This window comes from Seriola dumerili, unplaced genomic scaffold (assembly GCF_002260705.1).
Source record: "Seriola dumerili isolate Sdu_G_001 unplaced genomic scaffold, Sdu_1.0 BDQW01000068.1, whole genome shotgun sequence".
Lineage (NCBI taxonomy): Eukaryota > Metazoa > Chordata > Actinopteri > Carangiformes > Carangidae > Seriola > Seriola dumerili.
In genome coordinates, this window is record NW_019174323.1 from 13198777 (window position 1) to 13217133 (window position 18357).

At 40.6% G+C, this 18357-nt stretch overlaps 2 protein-coding genes across 3 annotated transcripts; both read left to right on the plus strand.

Moving 5' to 3' along the window:
* The first annotated feature begins 1977 nt into the window (after positions 1-1977).
* top2a (DNA topoisomerase II alpha) lies at positions 1978-14242 on the plus strand. Of its 2 annotated transcripts, none has more exons than XM_022742630.1 (35): positions 1978-2086; positions 2927-3076; positions 3333-3423; positions 3539-3602; positions 3760-3905; positions 4450-4547; positions 4642-4854; positions 5061-5234; positions 5642-5743; positions 5918-6055; positions 6152-6290; positions 6388-6545; positions 6800-6925; positions 7054-7164; positions 7428-7533; positions 7667-7776; positions 7925-8017; positions 8103-8217; positions 8305-8426; positions 8675-8823; positions 8974-9205; positions 9318-9452; positions 9590-9790; positions 9879-10074; positions 10343-10434; positions 10542-10691; positions 10802-10885; positions 11114-11320; positions 11479-11602; positions 11968-12132; positions 12484-12664; positions 12765-12820; positions 12909-13028; positions 13308-13546; positions 13678-14242. In XM_022742630.1, exons 1-35 carry the CDS (start codon positions 2069-2071, stop codon positions 13825-13827), a joined length of 4755 nt encoding a protein of 1584 aa, XP_022598351.1. In that variant the 5' UTR covers positions 1978-2068; the 3' UTR covers positions 13828-14242. The 2 variants fall into 2 exon arrangements, with proteins under 2 accessions (XP_022598351.1, XP_022598352.1); XM_022742631.1 differs by having other exon boundaries at positions 11971-12132.
* Positions 14243-14803: 561 nt separating this feature from the next.
* Positions 14804-17798, plus strand: gjd3 (gap junction protein delta 3). The gene is made up of 2 exons (XM_022742632.1): positions 14804-14979; positions 15449-17798. Exon 2 carries the CDS (start codon positions 15529-15531, stop codon positions 16378-16380), a length of 852 nt encoding a protein of 283 aa, XP_022598353.1. The 5' UTR covers positions 14804-14979; positions 15449-15528; the 3' UTR covers positions 16381-17798.
* The last annotated feature ends 559 nt before the right edge of the window (positions 17799-18357 follow it).

Genomic DNA, 18357 nt, shown 5'->3' on the forward strand with positions numbered 1-18357 from the left:
CAATGGTATAATCATAAGGAAATACTGACAACATCTCTGTGCTTCTTTCTCCTCGTCTGCACCGATTGGAGGAAAAGGTCTGTTCTCCCTTTTCCTCTCTACAGCTGATGAATGTGAAGAGGAAAAGAGACAACGTTGACACAACAGCCAGGACTTAATCTCCTGCCAGCTTCATTAGGACTGAACCAACTGAGCCCTGGATCCCAGCAGTGGAGAGCTTGTTGTGGTCCCTCCGGGCAACTCAGTCCTTAAGTCAGTTTGCTTATCAGATCTTAAAATGTACCTTTACTTCTGACTTGAATGAGATAAATATGTATCTTTGACTGTATCAGTGAGTTCTTGTAAGTTTCTTTTGAATCAAAAAAGACGTATATTTTGAGCCTATTTTGTCCTTATTATTGCACATCTCTGAAAAAAATCTCTAGTGTATTTTCCTCTTTGTGTGACAAAGCAGTTGCCACTTTGTGCTGTATTTGGGCTGATACAAATACCCTGTGTGTTCTCTTGATGAACACTTGATTTGTCGGATTTGTCTTACATTATTTGCTGACAGGTGTGGCTTCAAAAAAACATGCACAGATATTGAATATTGCAGCTTCTCTTAGTGCTTTGAATCCTGAATGGATTATGCAGCCAAGAATATCACAGTTTCTCTGATCACTGTAAATCCTGCAGGATTATGCGGCTAGCATATTAGGCTTCAAAGAATATGGGAAAACTTTAAAAAGTGCTATACAGTAAGCTTGTATGATATGGCATCAAGAAAGACAGGTCCATGAGTTGGTAACCAACTGCATTCGACATCTACAATTTCATATGGAGCAGAATGAAATCATCGTCATGCACCAAACTCATATTGTGTCAGACATCAGTACTCTCCTCAAGCCATGCTGTATGTTATAAAAAAAAGTGAAGATCACTTTGTGAACTATTGAGATCTCTCTCTCTTTACAGTAAATGTCATGACACCAAAAAAAGACTGTATTTATGCTAGAATTGAAAAAATATTTTTAAATGGTCCATTTAGCTTAATGTCTTTTTGATTATTATATGAGGCACAATCTAGTCAATGATTTGATGAGGCCTAACCTGAATTAGTTTCACCCAGAAAAGTGTGAGAAGCTTTTTAATGAAAAAATATGTTTAATAACACCCAGCCAGTTAAAAACTGGTTAAAACTTGAAAGAAAGAAAAGTCTGTTTTGTGACTGATTTTACTTTGCTATGTGGCTTCAAATGTAGGCGACATACACTGCAGCAAGTTGAACAGTCCCAATGAGGTTATAGTGCAGACTTACAGGTTTAATGGTGTTCAAATCAATATCCACTGGTTGGAAATTGTGGCCTTTTTTATACATGAATACAAATACTAATACAAATATGCATGTAAATATAATAGGTGCTGTTTCAGAAAAAGTTCTTTCTATCTTGATTATTTTTAAGATATTTCTTATTGTTAGACCAATATGATTTCAGCTCACTTTTGTGAATGTTGTTATATTTATTGTATTTTTATCATGAGAATGTATGAAACGTGACAAGCTCATCATGAGCTGGACCTCTGTGAACCTGCAAATAATAATCAGTCACTCAATTAAAGCATGACAAAATGTAATGTGTATTTCCGTTTCGGCCAATCATTGCCAAATAAGAACTGAATAGAGGTTTTGATATAAAATAACAACAAAATACAAATACTTCGTCCCACCTTTCATATTTTTTCACTTTAAATAAGCTCATTCTGTACATATATTTATTGGGAATCTGATTGGCCGCGGGAACAACAAGGGCGGGCTTATGCTCCTTCTGCCGCCGCGGATTGGTTGATCCTTAAAAGAAAGACTTTTTTTACGTTCCTCATTGGAGAGAAACATCAAGAGGCCGTTCGTTTGATTGGTCAATGTGGCTGGCGGGAGAGGTTTCTTTTAAGTTTTGAATTTTCAAAGCGGGGTCTTGATTCACTACGTTTCAGCGCAGCCAGGCAGTGGTTGTTGTTACGAGTTAGCTAGTTATAAACGTAGTGTTTAAATTAGGGCAAGCGCTAGTGTTTGACGGTAAAAATAAGAAGAATGGCTGACCCACTGAAGGTAACTTTACGGTTATTTCGATATTTATATTTGCTGAAAACTTACTGTCAGACTAGCTAACAGTCATTTCTGGTGTTAGCTACAGAGGAACTTCTTAGCAACGGCCAGAGTTAGCTAGCTAACATCATGTAGCACAACATTAACTAATCATCGTTACCGATATTTAAAACAAAGCAATGCAAAATGCACTTGTCGAGAAAACAGCAATTCTTGATGTGTCCCTCTCAGTTAGGTAGTAATTCTCAGACACATGGGAAAACATCAAATGCGATGTAGGCCAAAATGTTATGATCCATGACATTAACCGTCCAGCAAGCTAACAACAAAATGCTATTTATTCATTGAGTGTTTTTTTTAACTGCATTTAAAAATCTATGGTATGCATGTAACGTTAAGGCAGCACCTCTTTTGTCAGCAGTGTTTAAATTTCCAAACTGTTGGAAATGTGACCTCACAGTGACGAGGTAATGGTAGATAGTATGACTTACATTTGTCTTATTTCAAATAAAAATGGAAACTAGTAAGTGTCTGCCCTTCTGAGGTGTCCTTGAGCTACACAATGATTCCGGTCCCAGCAACATGAAGGGGGTGTTTAGTAGTCTGTGCACTGAGTATTTAATTTTTGCAGTGGACAGACGTTATTGTGTTCACTAAATACCCCGAGGTTTTTCAAATAAGACTGAAGATTGAAGTAATTACAACAATGTCAGACTGAGAAATGCCATTGAAGATGTTGTCCCTCATTGTATGAAGGTTACCTGTAACACAAATGGATGCCCTGCTGCGGACTTGCTTGCAATGCAAGAAAATTAACAAAAGATAATCCTGTGTCATTCGCAGCAAACCTTCTTTGAAAACAAGCCGGTGGAAAAGACAAAGAAAGATCCAAAGCGGCTGTCAGTGGAGAGGATATATCAGAAGAAGACACAGTTGGAGCACATTTTGCTTCGACCAGACTCCTACATTGGCTCTGTAGAGCCTGTCACCCAAGTAAGAAGTCACACAGCTATGCCAATGTTTTTTTCAATTGATGGCTTCTCTAAGTAACCTGTATTGATTTCAAGTCCTCCAGTAAATCTCACAGGGGCTGATGTGAGGGTGGACTGTTTTAGATATAATCTGTAGAATTTTGCTCTCCCTGCAAAGTTACAGGATGTCAGGTTTCAGGAGAATAAAGCATTAATGGTTCATGTTATATAAATTTATGCGTCATCCTTGTAGTCACCCGTTGACTTTTTTTCCTTAGCAAATGTGGGTGTATGATGAGGATGTTGGACTGAACTGCCGTGATGTGATGTTTGTGCCTGGGCTTTACAAGATTTTTGATGAGATCCTTGGTGAGTAAATGACTATCATAATTTTAGATGGTGTATAATCAAAATGGACAAAATGTTTTTCCATCCCATGCCAGGCCTATTATAATGAAACTATTTGTTTTTTATCTTCCTATAGTAAATGCAGCTGACAATAAGCAGAGGGATAAGAGCATGTCCTGCATCAAAGTCAACATTGATGTGTGAGTAATAAATAATAATGTACAACTAGTTAATCTCAGAATATCCTATAATCCTTCCACAGTGTACCCTAGCTTGTAAGTTGTTAAAAAATCAAGAGCTTTCCTTGGTATCACAGAAGAGCATAATGAAATGTGTGTGAACGTTTTTTCCTTTTAGTGAAAACAACCTTATCAGTGTATGGAACAATGGGAAGGGTATCCCTGTGGTGCAGCACAAGGTGGAGAAGGTCTATGTGCCTGCTCTCATCTTCGGGCAGCTCCTCACCTCCAGTAACTATGATGACGAAGAGAAGAAAGTCACTGGTGAGAGCAATTTTGGAATTATGAAAACACATTTGATTTGATTGATTGATGTATTTAAATGAAAATGCTGCTTGAACAACCTGGATTTTATTTGTCTAGTTTTGGTCATCTTGTCTATTGGCTGTAACATTTTTGTCGCCAGTGAAATTGCTGTGATCTGGGCTTGATGACGAGCGTAGACACCTCTTTACAATACAGTCTGTTAGTGTGAGCAACATGTGCAGTTAAATGATCGGACACTTTATTATCTGAATTTTTTTTTTTTTTTTTTTTTTAATGAAAATGACAGAAAATCCCCCCAAAATGTCTGTAATGATTAATAGTTAAATAATTGAGTTAATCATTATATAGACTCTTTAATAAGACCACTGATCCAGATAAAAGAAAATATTTCATGATAATGGAGGGCTGGAAAAACGATGAACAAATGTAATTAAAAGCCACTTATAGGGTTGTGTATAAACCTGCCACAGCCAAGTTTAGTGTTTATTGTTAGATCCTTTTCTAGCAGCATAACCCACATCTTCACACCAATACTCTTTAGGTGGACGTAATGGATATGGTGCTAAGCTTTGCAATATCTTCAGCACAAAGTTTACTGTCGAGACAGCCTGTAAAGAGTCAAAGAAGACCTTCAAGCAGGTGAGAGGAAGACCAAACTAGATTTTCTCTTTTCTATTCATTGTAACCTGTAAGGGAAAAATTTCACTTTACAGTATGTCCATGTTTTCCACAGACTTGGTATGACAACATGGGCCGGACAGGGGATGCTGCTATCAAATCCTTTGATGGAGAGGAATTCACTTGCATCACCTTCAGGCCAGATCTGCCCAAGTTTAAGATGAGCACGTTGGACAAAGACACAGTTGCTCTGATGACCAGGAGGGCCTATGACATTGCTGGAGCCACCAAGGGTGTCCGTGTGTTCTTCAATGGCAAGAAGCTGCCAGTAAGTTACCGCACTGTTTCACTCTTCTGTCCTACTCTCTGCCTCTCTGGTATTTCTCTTTTTCTTTTTTTTAACATCTTCAACTTTTACTTTTTTAATTGCCTGCCGTATTGTTTTTAAGCTCTTGTGATTTTGCTGGTGATTGCATAAGCCTGTATGGCTTAAATCATGTGATTTAGACTGAGACAGTTGCTCTTGTACTCCAGATAACGGGTTTCCGGAGCTATGTGGACATGTTCGTGAAGGACAAGGTGGATGAGATTGGTGATACCCTCACCGTGGTCCATGAGACTGTCAACGAGCGCTGGGAGGTCTGCCTCACCATGAGCGAGAAAGGTTTCCAGCAAGTCAGCTTTGTCAACAGTATTGCCACAACCAAGGTAATGTCTCAGTGTATTAAATCTTGTGTAGTGCATTTATTGTTTAAATGTATTGTATACATACAGTATGTAGTGTGTGTGTGTTTGTACGGTTCGTGTGTGTAACAGAGCGATTGAGGAATGAGTTTGGGTTATGACCTCCATGCCAAACCCGTAATTTAATTTTTTAATTAGTCTTTTGGAAAACTCACCGTCAATTTTAATTTTATCTTATTTTGTCAGCCCTGTTTGAATTTACATCTTAGAGCAGCTATGAATCATTTTAAGGCTGACTAAACTAGTAGACCAGGTTCCTTTGGCAGCTAAGTACAAGTTTGGCTACTCTCCCAGCCACTTTGTGTCACTGTGATTAAGACTTATGACATTTATTCTGTAAATGGGATCTTATTTTTGTTCTCTGGACCCAGGGAGGGAGGCACGTTGACTATGTGGCTGACCAAGTGGTTGGTAAGCTTATTGAAGTGGTGAAGAAGAAGAACAAAGCTGGGGTGGCTGTCAAGCCTTTCCAGGTACAGTTATATTGTAAACTCTGATCTTATTTGTCTATTTATTTTCTAATGAAAGTAGCATTCAGTCATCACATTCTTGTCATAATAGCTGGAGCAATATTGAATAGGTAAATTATTATTAAATATTCTGTAAACGAAACCTAAGTCAGTATGTGTCACTCCCTCTCCATCCAGGTGAAGAACCACATGTGGCTGTTTGTCAATTGCCTGGTTGAGAACCCCACCTTCGACTCTCAGACTAAAGAGAACATGACACTGCAGCAGAAGAACTTTGGGTCCACCTGTCTTCTCAGTGACAAGTTCATTAAACAGGTGCTAATAAAACAAAAACACTGGTTTTCCATTCTTAACCGCAGAAGTGTTGTCATTCATTTTCACTACTTCCTCTTCACTTTCTGTTCTCCATAGGCCACATCCTGTGGGATTGTGGAAAGTATCATGAACTGGGTGAAGTTCAAGGCTCAAACCCAGCTCAACAAGAAATGCTCAGCTGTCAAGCACACAAAAATCAAGGGGGTGCCTAAACTGGATGATGCCAATGATGCAGGTGCTGTCTACTAAGCTCCTGTCTGTCCATATCAATCTGGCCATATCTAAACATTAGTGAGTGGCGAACGTCCTGTTATAACCATGTTCTCTGGCAGGTGGGAAGAACTCCATCGGCTGCACACTGATCCTTACTGAGGGAGACTCAGCCAAGACACTGGCTGTGTCTGGGCTGGGAGTTGTCGGCAGGGACCGCTATGGCGTCTTCCCTCTCAGAGGAAAAATGCTCAACGTCCGGGAGGCCTCACACAAGCAGGTTAGGCCCAACAGAATTGTGCTTATAGTTATTAGATGGCAACTGTCTGTTTTTGCAGATGCAGATTCATAAAAGGTGTCGTGGAAAACCAACATAATAAGTTTAATAGAATAAAGTAGTATGATAATTAGAATGAAACAGTTTGAGGTAAAGCAGACATAGATGTTTTCATTTCACATATTACTGTTTTATCATGTATTTCTGTGCACGTGGCAAACAGCTGAAAGTGCAAATTGTTTGGTCTTTCCCCTCAGATTATGGAGAACGCTGAGATAAACAACATCATTAAGATCCTCGGTCTTCAGTACAAGAAGAACTACACAGACCCAGAATCCCTCAAGAGTCTGCGTTATGGCAAGATCATGATCATGACAGATCAGGTGTGTTTTCAGAATGTAGTGATATGTGACATGTCTGTTTTACTGTGCTTATTGTTCTTTAGCCTTATTTCTTATTTCTCTCTATATTAATATGACTGGACTCTGCTGTATTCTTGTGATTGTGACAGGATCAAGATGGCTCCCACATTAAGGGCTTGCTGATCAACTTCATCCACCATAACTGGCCGTCGTTGCTGCGCCACAACTTCCTGGAGGAGTTCATCACCCCCATCATCAAGGTAGGTAATCTCACAGGATGTTTTGGTAAAATTTTGGTTCTAGTTGACAGCCACTCACAGGGATACACAGTTGAATGAATGGAAACTGATTTCTAGCCCTGATAGCAATCCAAAATGTAGTCTGCTTGAATTTACAACAAGACTGCCATCTGGTGGCGAAGTCCTGGAGTACTGTGAACTGAATTAATCTTTGATTTTGGTCTGTATTTTTATTGTGAATGTGTAAATGTTGGTATGACAAGATGTAATTTCCCTCTCTTCAGGCATCTCACAAGAAAACTCAGGTGTCTTTCTACAGTATCCCTGAATTCAGTGCATGGAAGGAGAGCCAGTCCAACCACAAATCTTGGAAAGTCAAATACTACAAAGGTTTGTTATAAACCCCTGTGTGGTAGTAAAAAGGACAAGTAAGCAACCTTTCATACCTGACAAATGTCATGGCTACAGTCTTGTACACATTGTAATGCTTTATCTAATAGGCTCTCTTCCTTTGTGGACACAGGTTTGGGAACCAGCACATCGCAGGAAGCCAAGGAGTACTTCTCTGATATGCAGAGACATCGTATCCCATTCAAGTACGCTGGACCTGAAGACGATGAAGCTATCACCCTTGTAAGATGTTATACATCTGTTTGGCTCCTCCTGAGGAGGATCACATCTAGTTTTGTACTCTGTACACCTATTACATAAAACTTCTGCTAGGATATGAGTAGTTGTTGGAGTGTAAATATTATATTCTTGCATCTCCTTTTTTTGCCAGGCCTTTAGCAAGAAGAAAGTGGAAGAGCGCAAAGAGTGGCTGACCAATTTCATGACCAACAGGCGCCAGCGCAGGGAGCACAACCTGCCTGAGGTACGTCCCAACCATTGGTGAACTATATGTGATTTATTTCTGTGTTCAGTTAAGTTTCACTGTATCTTTTGCTGTCTCTTCACAGGAGTACCTGTACGGTCAGTCCACCAAGTCCCTCTCCTACAATGACTTTGTCAACAAGGAGCTGGTACTTTTCTCCAACTCTGACAACGAGAGGTCAATTCCCTGCCTGGTGGACGGTGCGTGAAATGATTATGATCACCAAGAACAAAATTGCGACACCGAGAGAGTGGTCTAATGTGTGTCTGTATCTGTGCGTGTGCCAGGTCTAAAGCCTGGCCAGAGGAAGGTGTTGTTCTGTTGCTTCAAGAGAAATGACAAGCGGGAAGTGAAGGTGGCCCAGTTGGCTGGTTCAGTGGCTGAGATGTCGGCATACCACCATGGAGAGGTGACATGACTTTACACTTGAATGAGCTGGCTGGTTTCTTAATTAGTTTACAATGCTTATAATTTTTGTAAACTTGCCAAGAAGCATTCTTTATTATTCTTTTTCATTGCTGCATGTAGCCTGTTGTTTGCTGTGAAAGTCTTTCATAGCAAATTTATATTATACTGACTGATTGTGGTGAGAAAAGCCATACTTGGGGGTTTTGATAATACTGATGATTTAGTCTCATCAGCGCTTTTCATTTTCAGGTCTCTCTGATGATGACCATTGTCGGCTTGGCCCAGAACTTTGTGGGAAGCAACAACTTGAACCTGTTGCAGCCTCTGGGTCAGTTTGGAACCAGGTTGCATGGTGGCAAAGACTCTGCCAGCCCTCGATACATCTTCACCATGCTCAGGTCAGCAGCTGACTTGCATCCTACAAATTACACTGAAGCTACAGGCCTCTTGCACACATTTAACGGGTTTAAGAATGTGAAGGAGGTAATTTCACGGTTTGCTTAGTGAGTGATTTACTCAAAAATTCTCCCACCTTTCTCTCCCTCCAGCCCCCTGGCCCGCCTGCTTTTCCCACCTATGGACGACAACCTGCTCAAGTACAACTATGATGACAACCAGCGTGTAGAGCCGGAGTGGTACATGCCCATCATCCCCACGGTGCTGGTGAATGGTGCCGAAGGTATCGGCACAGGCTGGGCCAGCAAGATCCCAAACTATGACATAAGAGAGATCATCAGCAACATCCACCGTATGCTCAATGGCGAGGAGCCTCTGCCCATGGTGAGGACAGGAAATGACTGTTGTTGCTTTCTGACATTGTTAACTTGTGTCCTCTGGTGTACGAAACGGATGATGAGGGTGATTTTTTTTCTTATCTTTTCCTCTCCCATAGCTTCCAAACTACAAAGGCTTCAGAGGCACAATTGAGCAGGTGATGGACAACCAGTTCATGAACAGCGGAGAGATCGCCATCATTAATTCGACCACCATTGAGATCTCTGAACTGCCTGTCAAATCTTGGACACAGGTTAGTCAGCTTTATCCTTCCTCTTAGGGATGTATTCAGAATGTTCCATCATGTATCCATCACTAATTCTTATTCATTTTAAGTACTTTTGAGAACATTGTAATTCCATCTTCGTGACATTTCATGTTATTTTCTAGACGTACAAGGAGAACGTTCTGGAGCCGATGTTGAATGGCACAGAGAAGGTCCCTCCTCTGATCACAGACTACAAGGAATACCATACCGACACCACCGTGCGCTTTGTGGTCAAGATGTCAGAAGAGAAGCTGAGGGAGGCGGAAGCTGCCGGCCTCCATAAAGTCTTCAAACTGCAGAGTCCACTCACCTGCAACTCTATGGTAACGGCTGCCGCATATATGTACCCATGTAATATTCCCGAGACAGGGGATTAGTGTGCCTTAGTGTTTCTTTCTTTCTTATTTTTAGGTTCTGTTTGACCATGTGGGCAGCCTGAAGAAGTACGAGTCTGTGCAGGATATTCTCAGGGACTTCTTTGAGTTGAGGATGAGGTACTATGTGCTGAGAAAGGACTGGTTGGTTGGCATGCTGGGCGCAGAGAGCGCTAAGCTCACCAACCAGGCTCGCTTCATCCTGGAGAAAATCGAGGGCACCTTGGTCATTGGTTAGTAGCTTAATACAATTTTTGTTTAATTTGAAATACTACAAAAAAGGCGGATAAATAGTTTTTATTTTTACATTTCCGCCCACTAAAGTAAATTATAGTGTTTTTGTGTCATATTATATGTTCATTTACAACATCTTCTGAAATTGTAACAATTATAATGGCAGTCACAGTTATTGATAGATGATTGTTTTATCCATAATTTTACACATAGTGTGCTTTGATTTTTCCTTGATCAAAAATATTAATATTGCTCATCTACTTGTAGAGAACAAGCCTAAGAAGGAGCTGATCCGCATGCTGCAGAGTATGGGTTACGACTCTGACCCAGTCAAAGCTTGGAAACAGGCTCAAGAGAAGGTTAGACACTTTGATTCAAATGGCTTTCAGCTACATCAGTGAGGAATGCCAAATAATCAGCCTCCACCCGAGCAAATAATATTATATATTTGTGTTCATGCTTTTAGAATGAGGAGGAGATGGAGGAGCAAGAGGAAGAGGAAGGAACAGAGAAGGAGGACACCAGTGGGCCGGACTACAACTACCTGCTGAACATGCCCATGTGGTTCTTGACTAAAGAGAAGAAAGAGGAGCTGTGCAAACAGAGGGATACTAAGGTGTGATTCTCGTCTATGCTGAAATCTTACTGATGGTAGCAATGTATCATTTAAAATTGGCCTACCTCACCTAAACTATGTCCCTTTTTGACTCAAATGCTGTTCTGTAGATGACAGAGCTGAACACCCTGAAGAAGAAGAATCCAGAAGACCTGTGGAGGGAAGACCTTGCCGCTTTCTCCGAGGAACTGGAGGTATAGACTCTTTATCTTTGTTTACTTTGTTTTTCATTGTTGTTGCTGTATGTCGTCAGTCACATATGGTGACATACATTGTGTCCATCATAGTTTAAGAAAGGGATTACCAATATGCATATCAAGTGTTGATTCACGCCTCTGGAAACCCTGGTCACATTCAATAATGTCATTGTCAAATGTTTCACTCCTCAATCATCCCCCGACCTTGTTTTTTCTTGTGCTCAGTGCACTGAGGCCAAAGAAAAGGAGACTGCCACCATACCTGTTGGAAAGGGGGCTGGAAAAGGCAAAAAAGCAATGAAAATGAAGGAGGAGACTCTACCCACGCCCCAGGGTCGTCGCGTAGTCCCACGCGTTACCAGCACCATGAAAGCTGAAGCTAACAGGAAGGCTGACAAGAAAGGAGAAGGAAAGAGGGGCAAGAAAATCAAGGTATGTCTTTTCAAACTTAATGTTTGAGAAGACACTTAACTGTCAGAAAATAACTCCTTTTTGTGTTGCAAGTCATATGTCTACATCGTGCACTTGAATACAGCACAATCTCCAAATGAAAGTTACATTTTGCTTGACTCTTCTTTCTGTAATTGCAGACTGAAAACGTAGTGGTTAAGATGGAGTTTGACGGAGAAGATTCAGACAATGCAGCTCCAATTGAGGAGCTTGGCTTGGTTGCACGACTGAGCAAGAAAACTAAAGCCCAGCCAAAGGAAAAAGGTGAGGTGGAGCAGTTCAGAGATAAGACATGACATGTATGCAATTGTTTTTTTTAATTTTACAGCAGCAATTACTCAACCCCTCTACCGTGATAACAAACTGACTCAGGTAATGTGTTGCCATAAAGCTTGAGGTGCCAAATGAGATAAGCACATTGACAGATTTATACTGGATGTTTGTTAAATAACGAGCAAGATTATGTGGATACTACTGGCTACATTACAGTTTGCCAGCAATGCAATAACAACTCTGCAGTATCGTGATTTCGTTAAGGGCGACCTTTTTAACTGCTCGATCTAGACCTACTGTAACGAAGCTTCGTTGCGTTTTTGTTAAAGATGACTAAGAAACATACTTCTCTGCAGCAGCATCAAAGACGGGCACACAGACTACTCTTCAGTTCAAACCTGCTACCAAGAAGCCCAAGAAGAGCCCGTGGTCGGACGATGAGCCTGACAATCTGTCCGACAGTGAAATGGAGGCAGAAGAAGCGGTTGCCCCCAGGGAGCGTGTTGAGCGCAAAACTAAAGGTGAGTCTGCTAGATGACCCCGACCACCATTATCACTGATACTAAGACAAGTGTGTCCATGCAATTGAAAGGACTCTGTTTCGGCTATCTTCCTGCACACTGAATATTCTAAGTGCTTCCCTTACCCAGACAGTGAGGCGAGATGTAATCACTCCAGTGTGTTTTGGGGTTTTGAATTAAAACACTGATAGAAGTAATTTCCTGAAGCTGTTTAACGTACTTATCTTGGTTTACCGATCTTTGCAACAACTGTTTTGTGACTCATCTATTATGGGGAACTTCTTGTTCTCATTTTTCTGCAGTACATGGCAGAATTGTTAAATCAACCCATTCTGTCGCTCATTTCTTTAGCTGCAGTGAAGTACAGTTTGTCAGACAGTGAAGATGATTTTGATGACTGGGGGAAGAAGGATGCTCCAAAACGGAAAGCTGTTATCAGTGATGATGATACCAGCTTTGCCCCAGAGCCCAGCACGATGGCTGACAGCGATATGGACTCTCCAGCTCCGCCTCCCAAAGCCCCAGAACCTGCGTGAGTAGGAGACCACAGACTTTATGCATAAACCTTCTTTCACATCAAAGTTTCTTCAGTCAGTGTATTTACCTCCATTTTTTTTTTCATTTCTATGCAGGAAGAAGGCACCAAAGAGCAAATCAACAGTAAAACAAGCTGGAACCAAGTCAAGCTGTAAGTAGTTTTACAGAGCACCCATGTGATGAGGCTGAGGAACGTTGAGTCTGAGGTTTGATTATTTGCTCTTTGTTGAACTTGCCAGCTCAGTCGGATGATCAGATGCCTGCATCCAAGGCTCCAGTTCAACGTAAAACCAAAGAGGCTGCCCCCAAGAAAGCTGCAGCTGCCAAGAAACCACCTGCACCCAAGAAGAAGGCTGCAGGTATTTAGACAAGTGTTTAACCTAATTATAAACAGCTCAGTTTGTCTGTGTACGTCACACAGACTGAAGAGCAGATGCGTAATTAAAATTTAAAAGTTGTAATATGTGCTATTTTTTTTATATCAAATGGTAGTAGGTTAAATTGTATTAATAGGTTGCCACACATTTCTTGTAAGCAGATTAGATATTTAAGGTACATGATGGTGTAAAAAAATATTATATTGCATCCTTCCCTCATCTATATTCAGTATGTTTTTTTTTCCTGTTAATTTCTCTTAGATGCGAAGCAGCCGTCTATCTTGGATGCTCTCTCTAAGGCCAAACCTTCATCCAACACTGCTTCCAAGAAGGTTCCTTCATTTGACTCCAGTGACTCGGAAGGTGAAGCTAAATCTGCGCCTGCAAAGGCAAAGGCAAAGCCTGCTCTCAAACGGAAACAGGCCGTCAGTGATGACTCCGACAGCAGCTCAGACAACCTCATGTCACGGATCAAAGGCAAAATAACTGCTGGCGGCAAGGTCAGTTTTTACTCTGATTTCAAGAAGGTCTTTAGAAGCTTCATAAACCATGAGGCCTCATACTTTTGATTTATTAATTTATTTAGGCATCGTATTAATACCTTTATTATGCCTAAAAATTTTCTGTTTAGAAAACCAAAAAATTGGCAGAGGATGACAGCTTCCAGGTGTCAGACCAGGAAGCAGCAGCTCCTGTAGCTGTGGCACCGCGGGACAAGCCCTCACGTTCCCGGAAACCTGTAACCTACAACCTGGACTCCGACTCAGATGACGACTTTTAAATTTTAGCCTCCATGTGTTGTCACTAATTTTTAGATTTTATATTAAAGACCAGTTCTTAAGTACGTTATACATTCAGCTTGTGCCATGTCATTAATATGGCTTCACGTTTGTCACTTTCAGCATGGTTGCATTTACTTCTGTGGCTTAAATGGACCTTAGACCTGCAGTCTGTATCCCCTTAAAAAAAAAATTTTGGAGAGAGAAAAAGTCAGAAGTAAAACAAAAATTCGTTGCTTGTACTTGGTTATACCTGTTTTTCACCAGGCCCAAGCTTTAAGCCTTAAAATGACTTGGTTTTGATGGAATTTCCCCTTTTAGAATCCACTTGTGTTGTGTTTTGTCTTGTCTTGTCTTGTAAATATTTCAATGGCTGTTCATTTTATATGTTGGAAAAATAAAGCTATCGTGTTTGTACTTGTTGTGCAGTGTATTTGTAAACCCCGCTTGAAGGCTAACCTCTGGTGTAATATGTCACTGATTTTGTCCGTCTGTAGAAGTCGAGTTCTCAGGGGAATTCAAATGGCATCAGCGGGTTCACTGGCAAACAGGTTATTGAAATTGTAAACGATCATAATGACTTAATTGCTCATAATAAAAAAACAAGAACAAATCCTGAACTTTAAACCATGAACCTCAATAAAAAAAAATGTTATGCTGGCCATCACAAACTGCATGAAGCACACTGCATGAACTATTATTCAGGGGGGGCTTTAGTCATGTTATATGTTCTCATATTATTCCTTGTGACCAGGGAAATTGGTGGTCCAGCTTTGAACAGATCCTTCCTGCCATTTAGGAAGCTCTTTGAAATGCTCATCAAGAGTTTGGCTTTCTTGGCTAAACATCACTTCTGTCTGGAACTCTAGATGGTTGCAGATTAGGACGTAACAGGAATTTCCTTTACTGTTGCCGCCCTCTCAATTAGAAGTGGTGCAATCCTCAATCATATGCCATTTGGAGAGAGAGTGAGAGGAATACAAGTTGGTATGGACATGAGCTTAATGCTTTGATTGGACACAATTTTTTATTTAGGTTTTTCCGTTGCTTTATCAGAGGACATACCTGAGTGGTAGAAGACTAAACGAGAGGAGCCTGAAACAGGATTTTTTTAAGGCTAATCAGGGGTTAGGTTTTGTGTTTCTCTACATAAGGTAAAGTAAACAGCTTAGGCTGAGCCTGTTTTTTCATCTTGATGCTATTGACTAGTATAGAGAAGCTGCATCTGAGTTCAATTTCAGACTGGCAATTAACAAACCAGCTAGTGTTCTTCCATAAGCTAGCTGCTTGTTGGTGACTGAGACTATTCATAAAATTTGAGCCCTTAAAATGACGTTCAAATGTATGGAGAATAACCAGTATTAAGTGTATCTATTACTTTTGGTACAAACATAATGTTTCATATAGGCAAGTGTTATTGTTTTATTCATTGAGTGATATGCTTGAATTTCTGTTATTGCAGGTGGTATAGTCATTTTTAAATTTTTGGTTCTGGGCCATTAGAATGTGAACACTGTCACCAAACTTTGGCCCTACCCTAAACCTTTGACCTGCAGGTTAATGTCACTATGGGTTGTGAAGTGGGCATTATAAGATACATGTTACTTTCTTTTTTTTATCCAGAGACAGCATCTGCTCTGACAAGGACAGGTGGATAAATCTCCAGTCTTCCAAGAAGCCATACCTGACACAGTGCTGCAATCATGGGTGAATGGAGCTTCCTCGGTGAACTCTTTGGTAACCTCCAGGTGCACTCGCCGATGCTTGGTCGTTTCTGGCTCTTACTCATGCTTGTGTTTAGGATACTGATCCTGGGAACTGTTGCCAGTGATTTGTTTGACGATGAGCAGGAGGAGTTTGCCTGCAACACCCTGCAGCCAGGCTGCAAACAGGTGTGCTACGACATGGCCTTCCCTATCTCCCAGTACAGGTTCTGGGTGTTTCACATCGTCCTCATCGCCACACCTTCCCTGGTTTTCCTCATGTATGCCATGCACCACCATAACAAGAGAAGCCTCCGCCCCGAATTAAGCCAAATTAGCAGCCAGGAGCGCAGAGCGGACCGCCATTTAAAGAGGCTCTACATTGTCAATGTGGCCTTCCGCATAGTGGCAGAAGTTGGCTTTCTAGTGGGCCAGTGGTTGCTGTATGGCTTCAAGGTGGAAGCCCAGTTCCCCTGTAGCCGCTTTCCTTGCCCCTACACAGTGGACTGCTTCACATCCCGCCCTGCAGAGAAAACAATCTTCCTCTGCTTCTACTTTGTTGTAGGGGTGATTTCGGCGATTTCCAGTCTTGCTGAATTTTTCTACAGCTCCAAAAAGTTGTTTTGCTCACGCCGGGTGCCCTTGCCCACAGAGCGCCTCAGTGTCTGCCAGAACCTCCACAACTTGAAGGTTCTTGAGGAAGCAAAAGCAAGAAGAAGGACAACGTCAGAGAGTGAGTCCAGCAGTGTGAGGCTGAAGGGAGGACCGCTGAGGAGCAGCAGGAAGGTCTCCAGCATCGGATACAAGCAAAAGAGTGGCAAATATGCGAGCAGTGGGACACTCACGGTGTGAGACAGCCTTGAATCAAACATGCTGCAATCACAGTAGTTTCTCTTTTTATTAAAATGTTATAACTACATTTTCTAATTCCTGTGTGCCATTTCATTTCATAACTATTGCACAACATGTTAATGATTCAAGGAGTTATTTATGTTGGGAGACACCATAAGGAAATGCTTGGGAGACAGTCAGAAAAGAAAGCAAAGACAAGAGGGATGATAAGACGGATGCATGCATGACATTGTTTGGTTGGTGACTCATTACTGACTGTAAACAGTTCAGGAGGCAAAAGCCTCTGGATAACACTTGGTACACTGTTTAACACTGATTACATCTTTGTTTGGAAGGAAACTTATTGTACATCCCTGTGACACACCCTGTCTGTACGCTAAGCATGAGTCTACAGCCAGCAGCTGGTTAGCTTAGCTTTGCACAAAGTCTGGAAATGGGAAATGAAATGAAAATGTCAAAACATTTGCACAGTGATTTACCAAGGTCTTAAGTTTATTAAATTGTGAATTGTTCATTTACAGAGGTTATAAGATTGTCCTTGGAATTTACTGTAGAGTAAATTTACTTTACAATGAATTCCATTAAAATGGGCTCATGATGACCAAGTAGCTGATTTTTTTTTTTTTTCTTATTGTAACTGTAGCTTGAATGTGATGGTATATGAACGAAGACTGTTTTTCACAAAGAGTACCTGGCAGCTCGACTGGTTGCTCAGGTTTTGTAGTTGATGCATATATACAGTATATTTCTCATGATAGTGAAGGAATGAATGAAAACTGCACATACTAGAACCTTTTGTGAGATCCATTATGTTTATGTTTTATTTTTACTGTAGCCTATTTATACACTCCAAAACATTTCATTATTTTCAATGACTGAAACATTTCTATTGACAACACTTCAATCAATACAATCACTTTTAAGAAAGTGGTAAAAGTTTAAGATTAAAAAAAACATATACACACTCTCATTTCAACATTTGAATATTCTGGATTCATATCTATTGAGTTTTGAGAATTTCAAAAATCCCAAATGTGTTTGTTTTCTGTTTAAGTTCAGTGGCTGGCAGTGGCATTGACACCAGGACGACCACTAGAGGGAACTGTTAGTTGCCTGATAGACGCACATTTGGTCAAACTGTGCTGTCAGTGAAAGGACATAAATATTGGAATGGCTTACCATTTGCAATAAGGGAGTGTCCTACATATTTAACTTTCAAAACACACCTCAATCATTGGCTTAAGTCAGACCAGATCTGTGATCACTGTTAACTCAGCATGTTGCATTTGTCTTTGCTACTCGTGTATTGTCTATTTGTAACTGTATATTTTGAATTGTAATGTTCTTGTTTTAATTTGCCTGGCCAGGGAACCCAGATATAAATTAACATTCTTGATACAATCCGGCATTGTCCCTATCGAATAAACACATAAAACAAAATAAATATTTCTGCCCCCACTCAGAAATGTGTTTCCTTTGCTGTCATTTAACTTGGCTCGTGATGATGACCTTCACTGTGCACAGTGGTACATTTGCTACTAGAATGTTGTTTTTACATTCACCTATTGGAGAGGGGGACGTTTTGCCTGTGCTCACCTTTAATCTGACAATGACAACACAGCTGGTTTGGATATATTATTCATACACAAGTCTGATGTGAAAACTTGAATCCTCCACTAGACACTGAGAACTGACTTTTCAGTGAAGCAGGAGACATATTTTGTCCAGTAGTTATTATTATTATTATTACTATCATTATTATTATTATAAATATGAACATATAGAGAGATTCTGAATTTTTCATAGAGTGAGAAAAAAGTCGATTTTTTAACAAGGTACTTGTTTTTTTTTCGTGGCTAACTAAAATCAGATCCAAATTGTTATAATTTTCATGTGTCTTAAAACTGACTCAACTTCTGCCGTTCTAAGATCAGTTACGATCGGTTACGATATTACACGCATTATACGCATGCGCAG

Coding starts and splice junctions, on each gene's coding strand:
- gjd3 (XM_022742632.1), top strand. CDS start 15,529: ATGGGTGAATGGAGCTTCCTCGGTGAACTCTTTGGTAACCTCCAGGTG.
- top2a (XM_022742630.1), top strand. Junction 10,692..10,801: donor GCAAACAGAGGGATACTAAG/GTGTGATTCTCG, acceptor GCTGTTCTGTAG/ATGACAGAGCTGAACACCCT. Junction 13,029..13,307: donor ACCCAAGAAGAAGGCTGCAG/GTATTTAGACAA, acceptor AATTTCTCTTAG/ATGCGAAGCAGCCGTCTATC.